General features: G+C 45.2%; 1 protein-coding gene across 2 annotated transcripts in view; it reads left to right on the top strand.

Annotated features, from left to right (window-relative positions):
• LOC144693320 (C-type lectin domain family 18 member A-like) overlaps window positions 1-7394 on the top strand; it is a 75747-nt gene extending 68353 nt beyond the window's left edge. For both annotated transcript variants that reach the window (XM_078563114.1, XM_078563113.1), the window contains exons 8-12: window positions 2060-2166; window positions 3340-3469; window positions 5317-5413; window positions 5734-5825; window positions 6721-7394. In XM_078563114.1, the coding sequence (XP_078419240.1) occupies window positions 2060-2166; window positions 3340-3469; window positions 5317-5413; window positions 5734-5825; window positions 6721-6752 (458 nt within the window). In that variant the 3' untranslated portion in view covers window positions 6753-7394. The remainder of the gene's footprint in view (window positions 1-2059; window positions 2167-3339; window positions 3470-5316; window positions 5414-5733; window positions 5826-6720) is intronic.
• Window positions 7395-14169: the final 6775 nt, after the last annotated feature.

Here is a 14169-nt window from a genome sequence, read left to right as displayed (position 1 = left end):
CACCTTCTCTAATCTTTAACATTAGCATTAGCATACCCTTTGTCCTATGTCCACGACATCTTTGTCAAATTTCTCCTTAGCTCCCTCCTAGCCCTGACCTTATATTCTGCTCCACCCCCTCTTAAACAGTATAAAATCCATTTCATTTCTGCTTCCCTTTAGCTCCGAATAAGCGTCATACGGACGTGAAACATTAATTCTGTTCCTCTCTCCACCGATGCTGCCAGGCCTGCTGAGTCTTTCCAGCATTTCCTGTTCTTATTACAGTGATAATGGAGTTGTTGACTGATCATAGCAATCAATCTCTATTAATTAATCCACAGGAGACCCAGGCAAGATGTGAGGGAAAGCGCAGTGGTGGAAAGCTTTGGAAAGCGTTGTTCCAATGTCATTTTGTTCCTGATGCAAGATTGTAGAACAAGTATCTGAGTCCCCGGTAGGGAACGGAGAATTAGAGATATTTGGAGCAAGGTTGAACTAGAGTCGATGGTCAGGTCTTCCCGATACAGCTCCCGTTCTTAATCTGAGTAAGTTCCAGGCATCAAGCCAAGCCCCCAACTCAGAGACATTCTCAGATGGGCCCACGCCTGGAAATTTAAATGCCCCGAGTAAGCATTGCGCTTGTGCGCAGTTTGGGACTTCCTCAGAGTCTCCATACTCGCTGCTGTTGCCATCGGAGGGCCCAAGCCAATATATTGACCACCTTCGAGAAGAAGCTGTACGTGCCTCTGATATGAAGATAAGTACAGACGCACTGGACCAAATACTCAATGAAATGAGGAGCGTCCTGTAACCTGGGGTCAAAAGATCTGCAATTTCCACTCAATCTTGTCAATCCCTATCCTATCCCGATTGTGCTGTTCTATTACAGTATCAGATAGTTGCCCATCGAGGCCCTCGGAGAACAATGGTGACACTGAGGCTTGAGTTGGTGGCAGGCAATGGAATAACCCACCCTGTAGAGAGCATGGGCGCAAAGACAACTTCCAATCACTGTCATGAGTTCTAGGGATATTAAATAGCTTTCTGTTCACTATAGGGGGGGTGTTTCTGGCCACGCCCACCATCGGGATTGTCCGGTCCCGCCGAAAGTCGACGGACACCTGGCTGGGCCGCTGCATTCCCCCACCCCCCCGCCCCCCCCAGCGCCAGGTCCCGCCAGGACAGGGCTGGAATATCTGTTTTCTACTCTGTTGACTGGGCCAGTGTCTCAGACAATGTTCAACTTGTGACCAGACGTCAAATGATTGAATGCTCGTTTCACACCTGGGGTATCATAGAACCATACAGCAAACAACAGCAACTTGCAGTTATATACCGTCTTTATGGTGGCACAGTATCCCAAAGGACTTCACAAGAGTGTTTTCAGACAACATTCGGCACAGCCACAAAAAGAGGCATCAGGACAGGTGACCAGAAGCTTGGCCAGAGAGGCAAGTTTTAAGGAGCGTCTTAAAGGAGCAGAGAGCGGAGGAGAAGCAGAGAGGTTTAGGGAGACAAATGCAGAATTTAGGGCTAAGGCAACTGAGAGCACAGATGCCATTGGTGGAGGATGGGCTAGAAGGAGGCTACTCAGTACATCTAGAATATAAGGAGGCCTTTTGGCTAATCATATCTGTACTGGCACTTCAAAACATTACAGATTAGACTGCTAATGAGCAACGTGAGATATTACCCCATTTGGGAAAGACAAAGTTTAACTGAACAGCAGCTAAAGTGAAGGTTATTTTGGAATTGGGAATTATACAGTGGAAGCTATTAAGAATTAGGTGTCAATTTATGATTTCTGTTGATGTAATATTTTCTGGTAGTGATTAAATTCCATTTCTACAAGTTTCTTGGTCCTGGTCCGTATGATAAAATTTTCACCCCAGGAAGTCCTGTTGGAATCCGAGATGCCTGGTCTTAACCATAGAATCGTACAGGAGAGAAGGTGACTCTTCAGCCCATCCTGCCTGTGCTGTTTGAAAGAACTTCCCACATTAGTCCTGTTCTTTCCCGGTCGCTCCGCAAAGTTTTTCTTTCAATTCCTAATTCCTGCATGGCTTTTCTCTCCCAGAAAAGATGGAGTTTCCGTTCCATACTTGTGATATCCGGGTCGATGGGGATTGCTTCATGGTCTCTCCAGAAGCAGACACCTATTATGGAGCCAAGAACAAATGTCAGGTAACAGTAAAAAAAAAGGGCATGCCTTGCCTCGAAGTTTGTCTGTCTCTACCCCCGTGATGTACCTGCCCAGGGAGTGTTTGATGAGATAGTGTGGAGGCAGCTTTACTCTGTATCTACCCCCGTGATGTACCTGCCCAGGGAGTGTTTGATGAGATAGTGTGGAGGGAACCTAACTCTGTATTTAACCCCATGCTGTATCTGCGCTGGAAGTGTTTGATGAGGACAGTGTCGAGGGAGCTTTACTCTGTATCTAACCCCGTGATGTAGCTGCCCTGGGAATGTTTGATGGGGCAGTTTTGTAGAGGAAGGCTTGCTCTGTATCTAACCTGTGCTGTGCCTCCCCTGGGAGTATATGTTGGGGCAGTGTAGACCTCCTGGGAGTTACCATTGACCAGGGACTGAACTGGACTAGCCATATAAATACTGTGGTTACTAGAGCAGGTCAGAAGCTAGGAATTCTACGGAGAGTAACTCACCTCCTGACTCCCCAAAGCCTGTGCACCATCTACATGGCATAAGTCAGGAGTGCAATGGAATACTCCCCACTTGCCTGGATGAGTGCAGCTCCAACAACACTCCAGAAGTTCAACAACATCCAGGACAAAGTAGCCCACTTGATTGGCACCCCATTTACCACTTTAAATATTCACTCCCTCAACCACCGATGCACAGTAGCAGCAGCGTGTACCATCTACAAGACTCACCAAGGCTCCTTCGACAGCACCTTCCAAACCTGCGGCCTGTACCATCTAGAAAGGCAAGGACAGCAGATACATGGGAACACCACCACCTGCAAGTTCCCCTCCTAGTCACACACCATCCTGTCTTGGAACTATATCCCCGCTCCTTCACTGTCACTGGGTCAAAATCCTGGAATTCCCTCCCTTACACCACTGTGGGTGTACCTACACCACAGGGACTCCAGCGGTTCAAGAAGGCAGCTCACCACCACCTTCTCAAGGACAGTTAGGGATGGGAAATAAATGTTGGTCTAGTCAGTGGCACCCACATCCCATGAATGAATAAATAAAATTCCTTACGCTGTTTATAATTTCTATATGCTTAAAAAAATGTAATGCCAACAGCAATGTTCCAGATCTGCCTTGTACCTGCTCCCTCTTTGCTGTGACATCTTTTCTGATCCATCCTTGTTCTCATTTTTCTCATTAGGACCGAGGTGGGATTTTAGCACAAATTAAAAACCAGAAGGTACAAGATATTCTGGCCTTTTACCTCAGTCAGTTAGAGAACACAAATGAGGTTACCGACCCAGACTTCGAAACACGCAACTTCTGGATTGGTGAGTTTATCCACATCACTTCCTTTCCCTATTGATTATCTCTGTGTCGGCTTCCTTCTATTCTCAGTGTGTTACAGTCATTCTGTTGCCCAGGGTGAAGGAGATTAACACAGGGTGCTGGGGGAGAGGGGTTACTGAGTGACAGCGTGAGGAAGCTGGATTAACATCGGTAGAGATACAGCCCGTAACACAGGGTACAGGGGGAGAGGGGTTACTGAGTGACAGTGTGACAGAGCTGGATTAACAATAGAGGTACAGTCAATAACAAAGAATGCGGGAATGAGGGGTTATTGAGCGACCATGTGAGGGAGCTGGATTAACATCAGTAGATACAGTCAGTAACACATGGTGAGGGGGAGGGGATACAGAGTGACAATGTGAGAGAGCTGAATTAACACTGGAGATACAGTCAGTAACACAGGGTGCTGGGGGAAAGGGGTCACTGAGTAACAGTGTGAGCGAGCTGGATTAAAATCAGTATAGTGTTAGGAAATAGAGAAAGTTTAAGTAAGCTATCTTGCATTTCTGGGTGTTAGGATTAAGTTTTAGCTTTAATGTTTAAGTTTGATTTGTATTTCTGTATCTGTGTGTTAAGAAAAGGCTAAATTGAGTTTTAGTTTCACTTTAAAAGGTGCCTGCATTTCTAATGAGAGTCTTACGAATGTTGCAGCTAAGTTAAACAAACAAGAGTAAAGAACCTGGGCTGTGGCCTAGCAACAGGGGTCCAGCGAGGCAGGTCCTTCCCATAGACACACAAGAAACTAGAAACAGCAGTTTGATCTGGAAGTGGTTTGAATTCAGTTGTTTTGAAGACAGCTACCAAGAGAGACTGGAAAAGGGGACAGATAGCAAGCCCCAAGTGAAATAAAAAGTTCCCAAATCCAGGTGAGTGGAACAGGAGAAAGTCACAAGCAGACCTTCTTGTCAACGGAAGGACAGGAACCTGGGTAAAGGTCCTGTTAAGTGAAGTTAAGAGTGAGGGGCAGAGAGAGGCTCCAAGCCTCCAGTTTAAAGTTTAAAGAGATAAAGACTTGAGAAGTCAGAAGGTCCAAGCAGACAACTGAAGGCCTATAACCCTTTTCTATGGGCATGTGAGGCAGTGGTGTACTGTTGACGACTGAGTCGGTGACAGAGAGCACATGGAAGGCAGCCTGAATGCATGTGGTGACCCAGGGGAGAGGAACGTTGGAAGAAGCGTTCAAAACCCTGGAGGAGGACTCTTGCGAAAGTCATTTGAGAGAAAGCATTTGATTTGAGAGAAGATTCCAAAGTGAGTTCTTGGAGAGTGGAGATTGGAAATCCTCCTGTGAGAGACAGAGTCCAGTGAGACCAGTTGGCTCAGGGTGTGACAAGCGTCTGGGGGAGTTGAGAGATCCATGGCATCTGCCTGGGGTGGCACATGTTGCTTGGTCTCAGAGTGTGGTGTGTCTGACCACAGGTCACTATTAGTTTACATGGACTGTGTATTTACTGTGAACATTAAAGTATAGATAACTTTTGTAACTTATGTTATCCTTACAAATCTGTATATATCTGCAACGGTATAGTTGTGGGTGAAGGAATATTATAATATAGTTCATCTTTTCTTGTGTAATAAATGTTTTATGCTTTTGTTCAAAGTTTGTTAGTTGACTCCGGTGACTCTATTCAGTAGCCCCTCTCCACAAAGCTAAACAAACAAATAAAAGTTAGAATCTATCAAGCTGGGTTCCACCCTGGGACCAGGCTTGACCAGGGGTAACCTAAGCTGGGGATCATAACCACGGAGAATGTTTACCGAGGCACCTGGATAAAGCCGCTTCTGATTTATTTGCTTGAAGGTAATTGGCTCTTTTTACTGCTTTCAGGCTTGACATATAAAACATTGAGGAATTCATTCCGTTGGGACTCTGGAGAACTTCCCACTTTTTACAGTTTCGCCTTTGGACAGCCAGATAATCAGGGGTAAGTCGGGGAGTCAGCCTCACCAGCTGGGCCAGATACCCTCTCTGTACACACCATTAACTCGGGAACCCTTCAGTGAGGAGGTGCGATGATGCAAGGGCATAGCGTTGTGACATTGATGGAGAATATTAACATGCAGCACAGCAATACAGACCTAGGGAAAGATTTCTTTTTCAGGTACCAGTGAGACTGCACTCTCTAGTATTCGTGGTAAAGTGAACATTGCAGAATTTGCGATAATTGGACGGGGCACATGCACAATGTGTTTCCCCACAGCTTATCATCGTTCCACTCACTGGGCTTCCTTTTGTTTTTAACAGTTTTGGAAATTGTGTTGAATTGCAACTCTCAAGTGCTTTTAATTGGAACGACCAGCGCTGCAAGTCCCGCAACAGATACATCTGTCAGTTCAGTGAGTACCATCTCTTACTACTGAAATGGGTCAGGTACTGGTTGGGTATGCAAGAGGGTAACTGGGAATTGGCTAGGGGCAATAAAGAGCTGCTGAGAGCCCATGGTACTGAAGGCAGCCCCCACCAAATTATCAGATCTGGGCACTCTGGGCTCTAGCCCCAACTAGTACCCAGTGCACCCTAACCCTCCCATCAAAGCCTGTTTTGCAAGTTTGGGGCCCTATGCCCTCTGGTTGCTAAGCAACAAGCCACTTCAGTGACACAATGACACATTATTGAGCTGCCATCAGCTCTTCTCTCTGTTGTAAGTTTTGGCTTACTGGCTAAATGAAGGGCACTTAAAATGTGGACATGGTCAGATGGCTAGTGGGCCTTCCGTTGCTGGTGGAACCTGACAGTCAACTATTGTGGATGCTCTTGTCTAATGAGCCTGTCACAGACCCTGCCAAAGGCATGCCCAGCATCCAATGAGCTGTGTCCCGAAATATTATTAGCTCTTAAGTGTCCCTAATGTTGGTGGTGGGTATTATGGAATACCACATTAATTTATTTACTGAGATGTGATACTACTAGCTCAGTTTCAGCCATGGTTGAATGGGTTACCTCTCAGTTAGGTCATGAGTTCAAGTCCCACTCCAGTAATTTGAGCCCATAATCCAGGCTGACTCAGAGTGTCAGTACTGAGGGAGTGCCATGCTGTTGGAGTAGCCTTTGAGACATGAAACCGAGATTGCAACTGCCCTCTCGGGTGTCGTGGCACCCACTCAACTTGAGACAGAAGGGGACGTGGCCTGTTTGTCATGTACACAGCCTGACCTAGGTGACTGTATGAGGTGGAAGAAGAGTAATCTAAACAGGCAGTGAATGTAACCAGGTAATCTCTTCTATTTCCAGGTGAGGAGCATGTCGCACGGTGGAGAAGTTAATTACGTTTCCATGGGGAGAGTTGAAACGAGCTTCGCTTTGTAACTGAACTGGACTAACCACAACAATAGTTTAGGATCTGGGATCGTAGACACTGAATCACAGTGAAAAGCAGGTTCAGTTTTGTGGCCAATCAGCATTGACCCGGCCATCCTGAGTGTAGAAAAGTAGTGTGCCCTGGAATTGAAACCCCTGTGTTGTAACAGGGGCCCCTCATTCAGTACAAGGGACTAGAGAAAGAAGAATTATTCTCAAGACCCTGGAGGTCTAATGATTGAAGTTTGGTTCAAAGGTTAACGGGTCTGTAGTCTTGGCCTTGGTGCATCCAAAATAGAGCAGTGTCAAAGGTCATAATTGTACTCACTCTCAGGAATACCTCACCACTGAATGCTGGGTTGGGGGTCAGTGCTTTGCGATTCCCTGCATGACTAGCTCCTAGTTCACACTGGGGCAGTTGTCCAGACCCTTCCCCCTGAGGAAGCAGCAATAAAAACAATAAACGCGCCACATTGGCAGATGGATATGCTGTAGTTAGGCCCCTTTCACTCGCTCTGGGATGAAAAGCCTGCCTCCTCGTTGCATTGTTTTGGTGAGATGGGCATAGCACTGAATCCCAAACTCAAGGGGCCATGTGTGTGTGTGGGTGGGTGTGCGTGTGGTGTGTCTGTGCGTGTGGTGTGTCTGTGCGTGTGGTGTGCCTGTGCGTGCGGTGTGTCTGTACGTGCGGTGTGTCTGTGCGTGCGGTGTGTCTGTGCGTGCGGTGTGTCTGTACGTGTGGTGTGTCTGTGCGTGCGGTGTGTCTGTACGTGCGGTGTGTCTGTGCGTGTGGTGTGTCTGTGCGTGTGGTGTGTCTGTGCGTGTGGTGTGTCTGTGCATGTGGTGTGTCTGTACGTGTGGTGTGTCTGTGCGTGTGGTGTGTCTGTGCATGTGGTGTGTCTGTACGTGTGGTGTGTCTGTACGTGTGGTGTGTCTGTGCGTGTGGTGTACCTGTGCGTGCGGTGTGTCTGTACGTGCGGTGTGTCTGTGCGTGTGGTGTGCCTGTGCGTGCGGTGTGTCTGTACGTGTGGTGTGTCTGTGCGTGTGGTGTGTCTGTACGTGTGGTGTGCCTGTGCGTGCGGTATGTCTGTACGTGTGGTGTGTACTGCGCATCACATTTAAAGGGGTGGTGCATCATACTTGCCCATCCCGCTCCCCTCCGCTGCAGCGTGAGTACTACTGGTTTGGAGTCACCAAATTACAGTCCTCACCGCTTACATTTGGTGCTAATACATGGGATGGTTTAAAGCGGCAGTGCTACTACCATAGAACAAGACTGCAGCAAACCACTGTGGAATAAGCTAAACAGGCCTGTATGTAGTGTAACTAGCTCTATTAAAAGGTCAAATAAACACATCAAAATGTTACCAAAATAATTAGTTCAGCATTAAAGATGAGATAACTGAAATTCTCACTGTAACTGTCCTAGAAGTATCTACCAAAGAACTCTAACACTGAAGTGTCTTTCCCTGTCAGCATGGATGCCCTTCTTTCTAAGGGTCTCCCAGTGTTAAGAACAGGAAAAGCCCACCCGGACCAACAAACTCATCACATTTTCCTAGGTCAATCCCAGTCTACTTGCCTTCACCCCCAAACCCTTTGTCCTCTCCTCAGAATTGTGCTTAATTGTCTCTGAAACTCATTTACAGAATCTGATTGACAGCTTCAAGATGAAGTTGCTAAAATTTGCATCTGGCTGCCTCCTTTCTCAATGAGGCTTGTTTTACCATTTTTCTTCCAAGGATCCAATTAGACCGCCTCAAAGTATTAGCAAGTCCACATCCCTAGACCCATCACCTCTGTGCTCGCTGACCCACGTTGGCTCCCAGTGTCTGAAATGGAGAGATCTGTTCCCTGGTGCTTCTATCCCTTGTTTATTGCCAACAGTGTGAGTGTAATCAGATATTTGCTGGTGACAGATTGTATGATTAACTGCATTGGAAAATTCCCACCCTCACCATATATTATTTTAGTTATTTTAAAATGAGAGTCCCCCTGCCTTGCCCTCAAACTCATGGTTCATTTCCTGGTTGCCAGTCTGAGTGGTGGCAGGTTGTTCGACTCTGGCATGTTAACATTAGATTGAATTACACAGAATGTTGTGCAGAAACAGGCCATTCAGCCCAGCTATTCCATGCTGGTGCTTATACTTCACTCAAGCCTCCACCCACCCTTCTTCATCTAACCCTATCCACATAACTCTCTGTTGCTCTATTTCTCATATACTTATCTAGTTTTCTCTTCAATGCAATTATGTCACTTGCTTCAATGACTCCTGATAGCATGTTCTACATTCTAACTCTGAATAAAATAGTTTCTCCTGAAATCTCCAGTGGATTTATTAGTGACTATCTTATATTGATAACCTTTAGTTTTAGTGAAGACATCTCCCTTTCATCCATCCTACCAAAGCCCTTCAAAGACCCCTATCAGGTCACCCATCAGCCATCTATGTTCTGGGGAAAAAAGCTCAGTCCTTCCATAGGTAAAACCCCTCAGTTCTGCTCTCATTCTTGCAGATCTGTTTTTACACCTTCTGCAGCGCTCCTCTGTCCATTTTGCAATATGGAGATCAGAACTGTGCACAGTACTCTATAAGTGTTATGTAAGCAAGGTTCCAAACAAATTGATAAAAGCATACAGGTTTTCCTACCACACAGAGTAAGGGAAGCCCAGAGTGTGACAAGGAGCGAGTACTAAGTGGGAATTTGGCACAGGTGGGAATTAGGTGCAGAGGGAGAAAGAGGTGCTGCTTTTTATACCCTTTTTCAGCCTCCAGTAGCTGGTGAGTTCTTCTTTGCCTCCAAGCTAAGAGACTTGCTATTACTTTAACTGTGTAAATTAATAACTAATTAACTGATTAAATAAATGAGGCTTGACAGATACAGCAGGGACAGTAGTGTGCTGCGACTGCAACTTGTGAGAATCTGTGGAATGCATTGTAGTCCCAGATAACCATATCTGCAGTAGATGTTTGCGGCTTGAACAACTTCGGTTCAGAGTTCATGAGGTGGAATCTGAGTTGCAGATGTTGTGGAGCATCAGGGAGGGGCAGAGTTATCTGAACACTTTGTTCCAGGAGGCAGCCACACCTCTTAGGTTAGAAAATCAGAGTTGGTCAATGGTCAGGGGCAGGATACTGTAATTGTGATTCAGGCAGGATTGGAGATCCACCAGGTTGTGGTGGAGGACCCTCAGCCCCTGACTTTGACCAACGGGTATGAGGTTCTTGCTACCTGTGTGGATCAGGAGAAGGATTGCAAGGTGGATGAGTAGACTGACCATGGCACCATGGTGAAGGATGCCATTTGTGAGGGGAAAAAGTAAAGGAACATGTTAGTGATAGGGGACAGTATAGTCAGCAGGTAGACACTGCCCCCTGTAACCATGACTGGGAGCTGTTGCCTGCACAGTGCCGGGGTTAAGGACCACTGTTTTTCTCGATATACATTAATGACCTAGACTTGGGTGTATAGGACACAATTTGTCAATTTACAGAATACACAAACTTGGACGTATAGCGAACTGTGAGGTAATAGTGATAAACTTCAAGAGGGCAGACAGGCTTGTGGAATGTGCAGACGCCTGGCATTTAAAATTTAATGCAGAGTACTGTGAATTGATACATTTTGGTAGAAGAATGAATAAAGCAACATAAAATAAAGGGTGAAATTCTAAAGCGGGTTCAAGAACAGAAAGACCGGGGGTATACATGCACAAATGGTAGGGCAGAGTGATTAAAAACGCAAATGGGACCCTGAGCTTTATAAACAGGGGCATGAGAGTGCAAAAGCAAGGAAGTTATGATGATTTTTAAATAAAACACTGGTTCGTCCTCAACTGAGGTATTGTGTCTAATTCTAGGTTTAAAAGTGATGTGAAGGCATTAGGGTGATTTTTGAGAATGGTTTCAAGGATGAGGCACTTCGGTTACATGGATAGGTTGGAGAAGCTGGGGTCGTTCTTCATAGAGAAGAGGAGGTTGAGAGGAGAGGTATTCAAAATCATGAGGCATCTAGACAGAGCAGATAGCATCTACCCTGTTAACCCTCTTCAGAAATGTTTATGTTTCAATGAAATCACCTCTCATTCTTCTAAACTCCAGAGAGGATAGGCCCAACTTGCTCATCCTCTCAACATAGGGCAACCCACCCACTCATCCCGGGAACCAATCTAGTGAACCTTTGCTGTACTAAGGCTAGAACTGCACACAGTACTCCAGGTCACCAAAGCCCGATATGATTGAAGCAAGACTTCCATATTCTTGTATTCCAATCCCATTGCAATAAAGGCCAACATGCCATTTGCTTTCCTAATTGGCTGCTGTGCCTACATGCTAACTCTCTGAGTTCCTTGCATGAGCACACCCAAATCTCCCTGAATATTTACAAGTTTCACACCTTATATAAAAAATATTCTGCTTTTCTGTTCTTAACGGTCAAAGTGAATAGCCTCACACTTATCCACATTATACTCCATCTGCCATCTTTTTGCCCACGACTTATAATCTGTCTGTATCTCTTTGCATCCTCTCTGTGTCCTCCTTGCAGCTTACATTTCCACATAGCTTTGTATTGTTCATAAACTTACATACATTACTCTCTGTTCATCTAAGTCAAGAGTTTCCAATCTGTAGGTTGCGACTCCCAGTGGGGTCGCGGGATGAGCAATTGGGGTCGCCAACTCTGAGGAGGCAACAGGGGCTGTGGAGCAGAGACTCCAATCTGACAGTCCTGACAGCAGCTGTAAGGCCCCTTTAAACAATCACGATTTTTTTTGCCAGTAGGCATGGCCTAATCCCATGAGCTCTTGGGCCCAATTGCTAAGACCAACAGCCTGCAAAATGGTAGGTGTCTTAGTTGTCTTTTGTGCCTGTATCCCTGCTTTTTGAACCCCTACCCAATAATTCTCCCCCTGCCCACTCCCCTCCGCCCTCAACCAATTTTCGCTCTGGGGTCATATGAAGTGTGAAGCATTAAAGTGGGGTCACAGTAGAAAAATTTTGGGAAGCATGGTTAAAGCCATTAATATAGATTGTATTAGCCGAGACCCCAGCAATCATCCTTGCTGCACTCCACTAGTCATAGCATGCTAACTTGAGAATGCCCCATTTATGCCTACTCTTTGTCTCCTGCCATCAACCAATCCTCTATCCATGCTAATATATTACTGTACTGTATACCTTTCTCCAGTCCGATAAGCAACCATTCATCACCACTTTCTATTTCCTGTCGCTCAGCCAACCTTGTACCTATGCCGCAAATGTCCCCTTTATTCCATGGGCCTCAACTTTGCTGACAAGCCTATTATGGGGCACTTTATCAGATGCCTTTTGGAAGTCCATTTATACCATATCAGCCACAATGCCATCATCAACCTTCCCTGTTACCTTATCGCAAACAAAATAGGACTTGCTTTTAAAAATCCATGTTGGCTTTCCTTAATTGATCTGCACTTGTCCAAGGAACTGTTAATTTTGTCTCGGATTGCCATTTCTAAAAGTTTTCCTACCACCAAGAGTAAATTCACTGGCCTGTACTTGCAGGGTTTATCCTTACTCCCTTTTTTGAACAAGCAAGTAACGTTTACAACAAAAACAAAACAAAAAGTAACATTTGCAATTCTCCAGCCTTCTGGCACCACCCTTGTATGTAAGAAGTATTGGAAAATTAGGACCATTGCCTCCGCAACTTCCTCCCTTACTTCCCTGAGTATTCTCAGATGCTTCTCATCTGGTCCTGGTGACTTGTACATTTTAAGTACAGTCAGCTTTTCTAGTACCACCTCTTTATCAGTTTTTAACCCATCCATTATCTCAACTACTTCATCTTTCACTATGACTTTGACAACATCTTCCTTGGTAAAAACAGATGCAAAGTACTCATTTATTACCTCAGTTCTGCCCTCTGACTCCACCTATAAATCCTCTTTTCAGTCCCTAATCAACTCCACCCTTCCTCTTACTACCCTTTTTCTATATATGTCAAGGAAGTCTTTTGGATTCCCTTTCATGTTAGCCATCAGCCTCTTCTCATACTCTCTCTTTGGCTCTCGTATTTCCTTTCACTTCCCCTCTGAACTTTCTATATTCAGCCTGGTTCTCACTTGTGCTATCAACTTGACATCTGTCTCTTTTTTCTGCTTCATCTTACTCTCTATCTCTTTTGTCATCCAGGGAGCTCTGGTTTTGCTGGCCTTGCCTTTCTCCCTCATGGGAGTGGACCTTGACTGTACCTGAACCATCTCCTCTTTAAAGGCAGCCCATCATTCCGTGACAGTTTTGCCTGCCAGTCGTTGTCTCCATTTTACCTGGAAGAGGTCTGTTCACACGCCACAGAAATTGACCGTAATTGTTTAATTTTACCCTGGATTGCTGCTTGTCCTTTTCCACAGCTAACACAAACATTATGATACTATGATCACTGTTCCTAAATGTTCCTTTACTGATTCTTGATCCACTTGACCCATCTCATTCCCCAGAACCAGTGCCAACTCACTGGGCTGCAAACATACTGGTCAAGAAAATTCTCCTGAACATACTTCTCCTTCTCTATCCTTTGCACTATTGCTATCCCAGTCACTATTGGGATAATTAATTCCCCCATTAATTAATTCCCTTATTACCACTACTGTGTAGATTTTGCACTTTTCTATATTTTCCCTGCAAATTTGGTCCTCTTTATCTTTCCAACTAGTTCAGGGTTCATAGAATATACTTAGTTGTATAATGGTGCCTGCATTGTTTCTTAACATTAATTAAATAGATTCTGTCCTTGACTCCTCCAGGACATTTTCCTTTCCAGCACTGTAATATTCCAAAGTAAGAGTTGGACAGCTTTTTGATTGACGACGGAGTCGGGGGTTATGGGGAGTGGACAGGAAAGTGGAGTTCAGACCACAATCAGATCACCTATGATCTTATTGAATGGCAGAGCAGGCTTAAGAGGCCAGGTGGCCTGTTCCTTATCGTATTTCTTATGTTCTTAATCAAAAGTGCTCCCCTCCTCCTTTCTTTTCTCCCTTAACTTTCCTGAACATCTTGTATTCTGGAAGATTTGTTACCCAATGCCTTTATTTAATGTCCATTTTGAGCCAGGTCTCTGTTCTTATCACAACATCATACTCCCACGTAACCTGCGACTGCAGCTCACCAGCCTTATGTACAACTCCCTGTGCATTTACATGTATGCACTGTGAACCTAATTTAAATCTTATTGCATTCCATCTTACTCTGACCCCACTTTATCCCTTACTATTTCTTACTCTAGTGCTATCTGTCTCTCCCAATCGTCTCTGCACCTTGCTTCTTTCTAATGCTATACCCCTTGTTCCCATACCCCCTGCAAATTTATTTTAAACCTTCCCCAAAGCACCAGCAAACTG

Source organism: Cetorhinus maximus, chromosome 18, assembly GCF_964194155.1.
Source record: "Cetorhinus maximus chromosome 18, sCetMax3.hap1.1, whole genome shotgun sequence".
In the NCBI taxonomy this organism is placed as follows: domain Eukaryota; kingdom Metazoa; phylum Chordata; class Chondrichthyes; order Lamniformes; family Cetorhinidae; genus Cetorhinus; species Cetorhinus maximus.
The sequence above is the reverse complement of the archived record's forward strand: the minus strand, read 5'-3'. Positions and strand labels throughout refer to the sequence as shown.